The 13,136-nt window shown below is 36.7% G+C and overlaps 1 protein-coding gene across 2 annotated transcripts in view; it reads right to left on the bottom strand.

Moving 5' to 3' along the window:
* Positions 1–13,136, bottom strand: part of PIGF (phosphatidylinositol glycan anchor biosynthesis class F) — a 20,085-nt gene extending 6,949 nt beyond the window's left edge. Inside the window, exons 1-4 of one of the 2 annotated variants that reach the window (XM_079298022.1) lie at positions 12,748–13,136; positions 11,046–11,137; positions 10,085–10,201; positions 6,210–6,318 (exon numbers count right to left, since the gene is read on the bottom strand). In XM_079298022.1, coding sequence (XP_079154148.1) covers positions 6,210–6,318; positions 10,085–10,201; positions 11,046–11,137; positions 12,748–12,975 — 546 coding nt within the window. In that variant the 5' untranslated portion in view covers positions 12,976–13,136. The remainder of the gene's footprint in view (positions 1–6,209; positions 6,319–10,084; positions 10,202–11,045; positions 11,138–12,747) is intronic. The other variant, XM_079298021.1, reaches the window with a different exon arrangement.

Below are 13,136 nucleotides of genomic sequence, written 5' to 3'. Positions count from 1 at the left end.
TTTCATGGATTTGTGTTCTAAAGTTATAGCAAGCATAACCACCTTTAACCTCACCATTAAGGTTTACACTGAGAAAACACTTTATTTAATAAACAGTGATAACCACACTTAAATGGAACAAGCTTCTACCTCTGTTTAAAACAACTCCAACTGCATATTATCCCTTCTTCTCACATAAAGTAACTCCTCTTAGAACAAAACTTTCACAATGGGTAGTAGATCCAAAAAGGAATACAAGAAGGAAACTCTCTGACTTGCATTAAGATCCAAAGTAGAGTCAAAGTTTAGAGTCCCATTTCAGCTTACTTGAGTAAGCACCAAGAAGTGTACCCAAGATTCTCCAGATTATTTTTCAGGCTACAAATGTCTGAGAGGCATCGAAGGCTAATATTTACAGTCATATTGGCTAAATTACACAGCAGTCAGACAACTCAGATGAGCTATCTCAGCACTACCTATTATGTTTGCAGTATCCACTATGAAGTAGGAATACAGCAATTTTACTTCTACCTAATGATAATACTGTAAGCAGAATATTGTTTCAAAGTCACTTTTTACCACAAGTAAAAGGTAGTACAGATCAAAACTACGCTACAAAAAACCCCCAGATGTATGGGAGAGTTGCACACAACAAATGCAGAGGCATGATTTAAAAGTCTGGTACCAAAACATGCAATAAACACAGAACTCCTCAGTGAGCTAAATCCAGTTGTTGTCAGTGGCAAATAGTTCCACCACACAGAAAGCATGCTGATAAAGTTGTGGTCTTTAACTATACCATGATGTTCTGCAACTAATTTCCTCAGGCTGAGTAGAGAAAGGATGTGCCTTGTAACTCCTACATCATCCCCTTCTTTTCAGTGGTGGTGTGTTTTCAGGTTCCAATTCTCAGTGACATGTGAAGCCAGGATGCTGATCACATGTGATTATTAAATGTGCACCATAAACTGAAACAGGCAATCTGGAAAAACTAAGCCACTGCAAAAAAGGAAGTTATTTTCTATTTCTTTGTAGAACTGTTCTAGCTAAATGTAACCCTTATACACCCATTGTGCAGAGGCCTAGAGGCAACTGAGATGGATGTAGAACTCCAAGTTACCTAGAACAACCTTATTTAAATTATCACAATTAAGTGTTGCAAACTGTTCTAAAAATTGCTGGAAAATAAGACAACAATCTCTAAACACTGCCTGTGCCTAACTTGCATTCCTGTAAAGCAATTACCTATACCTTTGTCTGAGATAGGCTGAATTCTACATACCTACAACCAGGAATAAAAATTGACTAGGCTTCCCTGATCAACTGTTTTGCACAGTTAAAAACATTTTCTTAAAGCTAGCAGAGGAGTAACATACATGGCATGCTTAAAAGTTGCTTTAAGAACAAAATCACTAAAAAAAAAAAGAATCACAGGACATAAACTGACTTTCAGCTATATATTTTATATGTCTAACAGAAATGCTTTATATATTTTTCATTTCCATTCTCAAACTAGCATTAATTACCTGAATAATGTTTATTTCTGAAACAATATTCTGTTCCTGTTAAGTAATATTTACTTAGCATAGAAATTGTTGTATGCTTTAAAAAATGCAATTAACCTTATAATTTTTAAGGGTAGAGAGGCACACTAATCTGAATATCCCCTGTATGCAATATTTTTCAAACATAAATATGGAAAATAAAGTGAAGATTTTCTGAGACATCTGAATTTATCTCAGTTTTGTTGCATGTCACAAGACATACACATGAAGAAGCAATATGTTTCCTTTGGTTTGTAAATAAGTCATGATGAAGTAGCATTTGGGTTTTAGTCATTAGCACATTAATTGGAACTCTTATTACGAAATCCATCATCAGGTTTACTCCACAGAACCCTGAAGTACTTTGAAGTAAAACAAATTCTAGTGAAAGATACATAGGATGCTGACATCCAGTTTTCTGACCAGGTAAAATCCAGGTAATAGTGCCAAACAATTCTACTGATACATCTCATGTAAAGCAATGACTATCAGAACAACCTTCTAATTTTTCTATTATGTTTGAGGGAAAATATGCTAGATCCAAAACAGAGGGCCAAGGGCAGGGAAACAGATTAGCAAAATATGCAACCGATGCTGTTTTTTCTTTGAAGGACACAAAGCAGCAAAGTGACAGCAGCAGAACTGTCGTATGTATTACAGTGGCAATTCAGACAAGTAGCTCACAGAACAGTGCAGACAGCTTTAATACTCCACTGGGATTCCAGCATTCCCTCCAACCTGTTTGCTTTAGGTGAGTGACTGCAGACCACTTTCATTTGAAGCTCATTCTATGAATAAACCACACTTCACAAAAGCAGCTTTACATTCTCTCCTTTCTGAATGACTTGTCAATTTAAAAGTTGATTGTAGACACTCTTCAACTGTCTACAGTTTAAAGTGTAGACACCAGATCTGATTGTTAAATCTCAAGTGGGAAATATGCCAATTCAAGACAAAGTGACTTTTTCTGTGAACCTTGCCCCATACTATATTGTTCTAACAAAGCTAAATCCAGCAATATCATTTTTCATACCAACCTCACATTTCTGTACCAGATGGGTATTTTGTAGTTTTGACAACTTTTGACATTCCAGGGCTGCCAACAGAGCCCAAGGGCAGCAGCAACAACCCTTTGGTTTGCTTTAGCATGTGAAATATCTCAATTATTGCTGATCCCTCCAGTTCTTGTAGTACAAATTTCACCTTGTCTGTGACAGTCTGTCAATAATGAATTGCCCGAAGGAAGCAATGCAGCTGTGTTTACACTGCATGTTGTTACACCACAAATACTAACTATAATCAATACAGATCCATCAGAACCAAATTTTGCAATATACAAACTTTAAGGCCTTAACACTGCTCTCTAAAATAATCTTTAGTCTTCCCCAATAAGATTTAAAACACATTTTCTGCTTTAAAGCAGAACCACTTCCACTACAGATAAAAAAAAAAAAAATTGTTTACAGCACAAGGCTAAAATACAAAAAGGAAAACAATTACTAATGAAACCTCTTTTTATCTCAAAAGCTGGTCTTGAGTTCAAAGACTAAGCTGTTCCATTTGAATCCATTTTTGGATAGGAAAAGGGTAAATCCAAAATTGTAATCCTCAAGCTCTCTGTTTTTAGGCTAATACAAGAAACAGCTGATGTCAGAAGCACAGCAGCTTAATACTTCACTCATACAGATGTCTAGAAGTAATTTGTTTTTGACTGTGTTCTGATTACTTTTAAGTCTACATTAAGATATACATGATTTCTTTTAGACCTTGCTTGGGACTGAATCTGTAGGTTTTTCCTTACCAACTAGAGTTCTAGAAAGTTCTATACAAAACACTAGTAGTCATTGTACTTGGGGGAGATTAAAAATATTATTAATAATCCTGCAGCTCTATTACATGCAGGTATTTTTATGCTCAGTAAGTCAGTGGTCAGGTCAGGAAGAATCAGCACAGAAGATCTTCCCACACTAAACAGATCTGCAACAACACCAGCCTTTTATGAGGATCATTCTTGTTTCCCCTGTCTGAGGTTGAAGAAAACACAGAAAGCACCTCTCCTCCTCTCCTCTTTCACTGCTACAATGAAAGAATTTAACGTGAGTTTCTGTAATCACCTGACATCAAGTAGCAAAAGGAATACTCTTGTGCAAAGGGGCTTTGTGCCAATGCCCAGTGAACTTCTGAAGAACAGAAATGTCTCTTGGTTCTGAAGATTTCTGAGACAGACATGCAGCTGTCACTACAAGCAATACCTGGGTTGCTGAATCCATACTTTTCAGCAGGAACAGAAAGACAAAAGACATCAGCTGTTGCATGAAGTTGTGTTTCCCCAGAAGCTGATTCACAATACATCTCAGCTTGGCTGAGCTGGGCAAGCTGGGAAGCAGTGTTTCCTGGGCAAACACTGAAAACACCTGGTCAGGACACTGCCCCCACTTCTGTGGTTTGGTGACTGATATTTAAAGCACCATCTTCACAAATACATCAGATTATTAATAGGTGATTGAAAACTTGAGAGTTGTGAGCAGGATCCTTGACAAGCTATTTTAAAGAGGTTGATTTCTGCCTTGAAGGTTGTTACAATTTTGGTGCTTCACTGTGTTGCTTCACTGAAACAACTGGTTTTGTAAAAACTATATTACATTTTGACAGGAACTTCTTCCATCGCCCCTAATATAGCAGATCTTAAAAAATTAGAATTTAAAATTGCAGTTTTCAAAGATTGTTGGAGTGGCAGCCTGCAGGACTGATAGGCAAACTCCACTATGACTGCACCCACATCATTAATGATCAAGCAGGTAAGACTCAAAATGGAACAAAAAATTCTTTCCCCACTCCACTATTTAAAACTCTACAAGTAAGATGGAGAAGTGAGAATGGGAAAAACGAGGGGAAGGGAAAGAACAGCAGCAAATGCTCCAGATTTAGGCAAAAGAAAATTGCTTTAATGGCAAATTTGAGAGTCATAAACTCTACCCTGCTAACTTTGATATCAGGAGCATGCCAGAAATGATGATGGAGATGGTGAAGGAAAAGAGAAATTCAGACACACAGGGAACACAGGAGAGCATTCACATCCAGAAACAGCTTGGGTATCTGAAGTTTCTGCAGATGTTTTGCTGTTCTGAGAATTTATATTGTATTGTTTTAGATGTTTATAGAACTAAATTTTCAGTCATATTTGGCTTTTCTTAATTTGGAAGAGTTTTCAAACAGAGAAAATTTTCAGACCATTATCAAACTCGTGTCTCCCACTATTGGAAGATGTGGGAATGGACAAAAAGCTAAAAATTAACTCTACCTAATTTATCTGTCTTCAGCTATTAGTGTCTTTGTTTTTGTTAATGAGCCCCCTGACCTAAGTTTTCCTCATATCATTGGTGCATAAAAGTTGAAGGTTTTTATACACAGCATATTAGCATAGTCTGAGGTTTTAGGAATAAAACAAAACCTGCCAGATGAGACATGCTACTTTAAAATCCCATCTGAGCAAGGAAAAAGTGCTTGCCTCTCATTGGGACAGGGAAGTGAGAATGACTTGGAAAGAAGATAGGAACACAGGAGATTGCATTTCAATGAAACCCTTGATTTTTAGGTAACATTCATGTCTGTTAACAATTAATTAGTGCCAACATAGATCTATGCCAGATTGATGGTGAAACACCTTGCAAGAATAAAACCAAGTGTTTTCAGGGAAGAATTTTTTTTGCTTAAAATATTAATCTACCCCTCCATTATTTTTGAAATACAAATCCTAATGCCTAATTACACTATTGCAATGAAAGACTAATGGCATAAAAGCAGGCTTTGAGCTACTTACAGATGACAAATTTTAAGTGCATCTGTAAGCCACAGCATCTTTACAACATCACAGAGGAAAAGTGTGCTGCCTGCCACACCAATTTCTGGAAGAAACCTCTGAAACCATCTGCTTAAGAACAGGCCTGGCAGACACTACTCAGCTAAGAGTGGATGAGATTGGTAACCAGACGAAAGAAAACATCCACTGAGCACATGTAGGAAGAAGTTGTTACTGGTGCCATCATTTTATGGCAGTTCCAGACTTCAGTTATGTTTAATTGAATCATTGCTCCATGCCAAGAAACGTAGTAAGAAAATAGCATAAACATTTGAATTTATAAAGATAGAATCTGCAATGCCAGCTTCACATTTTTCCTTGCTCTACTGAAGAGCAAATGTTTGCCTACCTTTGAAATCCGAAGTGTTTAGTACAATGCTTTGGCTACATGATCTAAATAAATTTAAAATACCTTCTGTTAAGTGCTTTTATGGAAGAACAGGAAAGCATCTTTCTTTGCCTAGCTGCGAACAATAAAAGCTACTAGACTGAAGGCAAACTTGAAGCCATCTTCATCATTTCACATTTCTCCTCCAGCTATCCAAATTATTAGAGCTCTATTCCATTATAAAATCTGCATGCAACAGACACTCACAAGCATGTAACAAAAGAACCTATTTAAACTGGAAGTAAAAATAATGCATTTTACTTCCTTAGACCCTATGCACAGATGTTTCCAATGAGTTTTTAAAAGTTTGGCATAACTCTGTAGGAAGAGCTTATGGCCAAGTGCAATACACCTGAACAGCTTCAGAGGCAATTTGTGCAGCATGCATCTCCAGAAAATTAGCATTTTGTACCTTTATGGTAAGGGTATACATACTAACCTGCCATGGCCGATCCCAGTCAAGAGGAATAGGAAATGCTCCAAACCAAGCTCCAAGTATACTGCACATGGAAGTAATCTGCAGACTGCTTTCCCAGATGGACATAGCTCTGTGAAAAGTGTTATAAGTTTTCAACAACAGCAGAAGTTACCATGGCAGAGACTAATATCAGATTTCTCCCAAAATTTTTGAGGTTATGAACAGATACAAAAATTCAAGTATTTGATAAATAGTATGCAGGTTTCTCCTAAATCATACAAACTAGAAGTGAAATCTAAGTAGCATATTTTAGTTATAATTACAATCTTTTTATACCACACTTTCAGGACTTTTTTTTTTCCTTGAGACATTTACTGCAAGAGCTAATTTATGTTACCTGGAAATACTCCTATTGAGTTTGAAACACTGCTAAACTGAGCAATGCATGTGCTGTTTAGGTTGCATGACATGAACCCTTGGTTTTGAAGAGAATGAAATTTCTTTGCTTCTGAGTACACACTGCTGCACTTGCTATTGACCAAACAGCTCACAAGTTTAAAGCAAACATTTTTCAATGTTTGCAGAAAAAAAGGTCTTGCAGACCACAGAACTGACAATACAAGGTTGACATTTGGATCAGAACTGTTTCTTCTACAATAGCACAACTCTTTTAACTTAAAATACATCAGGTTCACAATTCTACCCATTTGAGATTCTTTTTCTTGAAAAGTCTCCTCCTAATATAGCTGCAAAACTGTTTAGGAGTCTGCATACAGAAAATTCTTGTGAATTATTTTCAGAAGCTGAATAACTGAGCAGAGAGCTGTTGAGCAGAACAAGGAAGAGAACATTCACTACAGTCTTAAAGCAGCAAAAGAGACAACAGAATACACCAAGGACTGACTGAGGTACAGTTATACCTCACAAGACATCTTGTGTGTGTGGCAGATTCACCAGAGACTGCTGTACCATATGGAGATAGCAGACTGAGTCCAAATGCAAAACAACAGAATTAGCAAGGCACGGTGCCCAAGTGAAAAACAGCCATTGGCAGTTTGGCAACTATTTCAGCTGCTAATTGAACCCCTCTGCAGCATGGACTGGCTACCCAAACACAACCTGACTTGTCCTCCAACATTATCCTGACAGAGAAATGCTCCCATTACTCATTTTTCTTCATGGAATGACTGACACCTACTGAGATTTTAGAAGGTATTCTTTAAACCACCACATAAACTCCTCATTTGCATGAGGCTAACAACTGCAGCAATGTTTACAAACTTCACATTTTCCAGGTTTCTTCCATTTTAAACTGAAGATAATCGTGCAAACAAAATGATTATTATTTAAGATAAATGAACACTAGTGGCAGAAAAGTCTTGAGAAACAAAGTAAGTATTTCACCCCTTTAAATAATAAAACACATTCAGTTCAGCTTTAAATAATGTTTGAATTAAGAGGTTAGCTGACATAAAATCTACTGAGACAGCTCCTTCATAGAAAAGATTTGGAATTCTTGGCTGCAGCCAGACTAAATATGCCTTGGTGTGTGATGATGCCTACATTTACAATGGACATTTCAAATCTATAAGAATATGCAGTTCACAAAGTGATAAAATAGGCATAAAGAAAACAGGAAGGAGCCCTAATGTCATGGTTTTTTACTGTTTTTTTGCAATATCCAAATAAAATCTCTTTTCTACCCTGGTAATATCTTATAATTGGTATTATACCAGAAATTTCAACACAATTTCTCATAGCACTGATTTGAAATAAACAGTCTCCAAAAAGAGAGAGAAAAAAAATGCAATTGAAAACTGGTTCCTTACAGACTTTTATGCAGGAGGCTGTTTCAGCCAAGTTATTGAAACACTATTTAAATAACAGCCACACACTGCCATTAATGCTGATAACCCTATCTGTAGCTTTTACTTTCCTCCAACTGCTCACAGCAGCACCTGATCAGTGTCACGACACTGACATCAGTCACAGCTCTAGATGTCAAAATAAGGAGCCCAGAGATGCTGATGTGGGCTCACCTCTTTCCAAATGCAGCATTAATGAAAGGGCCCTATTTATAGCCAACTGAGAATGGAAGGGTTTGTGATGTAGAATACAGACTTTTCTCACACATTCTATGTGCATATAGGCTTAAGGTTACTTAAGTCTAAATGCACCCAGGTACTTTTAAAACATATTCTTTTTTCACACTAAGCTATACACTTAATCAGACTTTCAAGCCTGCTACAGATTCCCTAAACTCTGCTTTCTAGGAAAGCAGCTCTGTTGATTTTACCTAACCAGCCTTTTCTTCCATTTAACCAGTCCCATCTTATTCCACATGGTTAAGGTTAGAGACAATCTTTCAATATAGCATGACTACATTCATCTCGTGCCCAGAACTAAGACATTCCAATTTTGTGCAGTCAAACGAAAAAACACAGGATTATTTTTAAATGAGCAGCTTGCTATAATCCATAAAGAAACCTGCTACTATATTTCTTTGTAGTTTACATTCACTCAAAGTGTAAACAAACATCATTAATACTAAACATTTTACTCTGGCAATGTCACATGGCTCACTAGTAAGAAGTATTACAAGTCCTCATAGAGAAAGTGTCAAGACAACTGTTTCCTACACAAAGATTGCACTGAAATTGCATTAAGACTAGGAAAGAAATGCATCAACAGGCATTCAAAATCTACCTGGCACAAAGACAGACTGATATTATCAAGTATGTTACTTCAATTCAGCTGTTATTTCCAGTTGCAAAACCTCCAAAGATGGTCAAGTGAATCAGCAATGATTTATTCTTGCTAAAGAAATCCTTGCTTTTATTACAGTATATTCAACTCTTTCACTGAAAAAACCCAAGTGTAGATGGCTTGAATAAAGTCTCAAGATAATTTTCAGTAAGCTGAGAACAGATAAGCCAAAGTTCAATACCTGAAACTAGTATTAAAGTCTACCTTTGTCCTTCCCTACAGGAGTGCAAACCAAAAATAATTCCATATAATTCCAGTCATTCCAGGTCAGCAGCATAGTATGACTTTTCACTTTTTGAGATAAGACTTCATCCTTGTCATCAACTAAAGGGGAATAAATACTAAAATCTTATTAGATCTTAAGCACATGTGAAACCTCTTTATGTTTCAGTGTCCCAGTCTTTCAACTATGCTATTATTTATGGAATGCAAAAAGGCAGAAGAAATGGTAATCTTCTGAAAAATACATTATCTTTGATATATGCTAATACCATGACTGCCACTGCAGGTGAAAATGCAGTTAGAAGGCTTGTTCTACTTTAAACATACTCATGAAAAAAATAATGCTTGAAAACTCTGACACTCAAAATAGCTTTCTTTGAAATCGAAAAAAGAGTTAAGATTATATATTTAAGAACACAGTAAATCATGTGTAATTTTCAACATTATATTCAAGTTTAAAACTGTGCCTGTTTAAAGGCAGTAAGTTTTAAACTTCCTATGTCTACTTTAAAGGCTGCATTTATGAAGGTACTACTGGATCATTTGCAAGACTCTCCATGCACAGCTTGGTATCAGGTCTCCCCTTTATTTGACAACCATCATATAGGACTGCACAATGTTTTCACTCCAGTAGAATGTGCTGGAAACTTTACTTCCTTCACACACATATAAAGTGAAATTTAGCATCTGAATACCAAAAATAAAAAGCCATTTTTCTGAATCACTGTCTTCAAACAAATCTTTGACAGAAAAGCTATGTATGCAATGTATGTAATCACAAATACAAAAACCACCCATTCTTGAAGGAAGTTTTATTTTCTTTACAAAAAATTGCACTATATATGGTTTCCATTAATTCTGCCCATTTCCATTCAGAGAAATATCAGAAACTTTAGATGAGAACTTACCCATTTTTACTAAATACCCGTATCCACGCCTGTAGGTTTGGTCCCAGCAAACACAAGCACTGTAAAGTGGTAAATGTAGACAGAAGAACTGCAAACAAAAACGTCTCAGTCACTGACCTATAAAAAGAATATCAGAAAATTAAGTGAGGTGGTTGCTAATGTTCTAAAAGTTTCCAAGATTTAGGAAGAATAAAGCCCCTCTAAGTCAACTTGTGAAAGCATGTGTGCTTTCTTAAACTGCACATAGAAGAATAAAATATTTTCTTCTTACTCTGTAGAATAGTAAAGGAAGCTGGAAAGAGTGCTGCTGTTATCTCAAGAGTGAGATGTAATAACTTTTTGAAATGCCTGATACCTGTAACATTTTTTAAAAAACACAGGTGTACCTCACATAGATCATTAGCTCTAAATTGAAGTATGCTTGGATATTTACTTCATGATTCCATTTATTTTTCCAGTTTGGTGTTGTGACAGCAACCATGAAACCAAACTACATGATGCTATTGTTAGTCAGTAACTTAGTGTAACTTAACAACCCTGGTTGCTTCATACTTCTTTTAAACTTTCATAAAAGCTAAAACATTAATATTAAAAGTATGAAAGACATGTGAGATGTGCAGTTTAGAATTTTATAGGGAAAATAACTAAATGAAACTCCAAAAAATGTTTGTGCCCATATGTTTAACATAAAAATTAAAATAAAAGGAGTTGTTTGTCTTACTATTTACAGAAGTCTCATTTAAGAGCTGGCTTCCAAAAACTAGAATTGAACAAGCAAACAAAAAGACCCCAAAACAATCCAAAACCAAGAGAAAGCTAAACCAGCCACCCTTCTTCCCCCAGCCAGGAGCTTATCCCTTAACTTCCAGAGTACCAGAAAATACTCAAGTACTTATACCAACATCTGCAAGGAGAGCTGCCCCTTAGAATGTTTAGAGAAAGAGAGGGTCTTCTGACTTACTCTATGAGAGGTGCTCCATAAAGAACAATAATCGCATGAAATAGTATGCAAGACATGAAAAAGTATATACAGCATTTTAGAAATCTGGATATCTAAAAAAGAGCAATGAAATATCAGAATAATGCTTCAAAACAGAACATAAGTAACATACACAGTCTATATCTTATCAACAGCATTGTACTCTAATTACTTCTTTAATTTCAGCTGCAGCACAGTATAATAGCATGGCATATTTCAAAACAGTTTTCCATATATTAATGCTTTAAATAATTAATTTTAAAAGATCACACTCCACCCACAATGTTTTTTCATGCATCCCATTAAACGGGGCAAACAAACAAAAAATATAACCAGAAATTACAAGATAACCAGAGGCAATTTTATTGGATATTTTTACACTTCTGTTTTACATCTGACTGTCATATCCATTCATTAAAAGGCAACTCTCATAAAAAGTGAAAAAAAAATTAAATGCAAGAAAACATACAATATTAAAAAGTCTGTTACACAGAGAATCAAAATTACATTAACTAAAACTACATTTTGAACTTGGCATTTTAAATTCTGACTATATTTGAGAATTATCCATAACTTTCTGTAAGTCTGCAAAACATGTAATTTTCTATGAACTTAAACAACAGTTTCTGGGTACTCACTATATCACGTAGAAGCAAAAACACTTGATAAACAGTTCTGGTTAGGTCTGTTCTGAGCAGGTCACCAATGTAAAATCCATAACTTTCCTTGAACCCTTATTTCTCTATATTTATTCCTTTCTATATTTATTTCCTGGGATGAAATCTCACCTAGAACATGAAGTGTGCTTCATTTTTAAATCAGGGATGGTTAAAATGCTCACTTTCCATCACGGTTTTGTGCATTTCACATCCTTCTCAGTCAGCAAAACTAGACAGAAGCTTTGCATACAAAGATATGCTCACAGGGACGATTACTTAAATGTTTAGGAACCACCTCGGATCACTCACTGTGTCTTGCCTGGCTCAGCAAGTCAGGAGTACAAGACTATCCACCTGACTGGAAAACTCTGGGGTATTCCCCCACTGCTGGGGAAGTCCTGAGCTGCTCCAAAATCACTCTGTTCAAAAGCATTCCATTTATACCTTTAATGGTCCCCGTTGCAAGCTGTAACTACAAAAAGTTTCTCCCAACTTCAGATTCTTCTGTATGCAAATTTCATCATACAAGGAAACGGAGCCATTTTAATACTTTTCCATATGACTTTAAAAATCGTTCAAATGCAGCATAGTATCTCTTTTACGTATCAGATTCTGAGTTTTTTTCTTTTAAAGTTATTACAAACTTACAGCCACACACGAGAAACGTGTGATGACATTTCTGCTTGCTATATCCACTTATCAAGAAGATGAGCCAGGCCTGGACTACAAAATGAGTTCTGTGCCATTTCATTTTGCCACTGTGCAAATTCTTGGGACTACAAATAATATTGCATTGACAAGACACAGGAAAGCATAGAATCACTCACCCGAACAGGTCATTCATAGATAGAGAAAGTTTAACACCATGAAAATACTGAAAATTTTGTTTCAAAAGGTACTACACTCAGCTCCCTAATGGAAAATGAGAATTCACCATCAAAAATACTTTATTTCAGAGAATTTCCTTCCCCTCTGTACTGTTTGATAGCAACTTAGGAATTAAAAAAAAAAAATAAAAATCTTACCTTGTGAGCAAAGGAACGCCTCTTGGAAGACTGATTTGGTTTAAGGACTAAGTGCAAGATTATATTAAGGGTAGCAACACAAACAGAACAAATACACAGCCACGTGAGGTGCGTTCCCAGGACGCTGAACCCTTCCAGGAAGACGGCGGGGATGAGGGCGGCCAGGACGATGGACAGAGCGCAGAGCAGGTTGGCAGCCAGGAGCCTCCCGACCTCCGCCTCCCTCATGGTGTCCGGCCAGCGGCACCTGCAACACACCGAGTCCCGCCCGCTCACCGGCGCGCCGCGGCAGCGCCGCAGGGCGGCATCTCCCCCGCCGCGACGCGCAGGGCAGCGCAGGGCCCGGGTGAGGATGTGGGGCTGGGAATGGCGTTTGTTCAAAAAACAAA

Source organism: Erithacus rubecula (assembly GCF_903797595.1).
Source record: "Erithacus rubecula genome assembly, chromosome: 2".
NCBI lineage: Eukaryota > Metazoa > Chordata > Aves > Passeriformes > Muscicapidae > Erithacus > Erithacus rubecula.
Note: the sequence above shows the minus strand (reverse complement) of the source record. Positions and strands in the feature narration are given on the sequence as shown.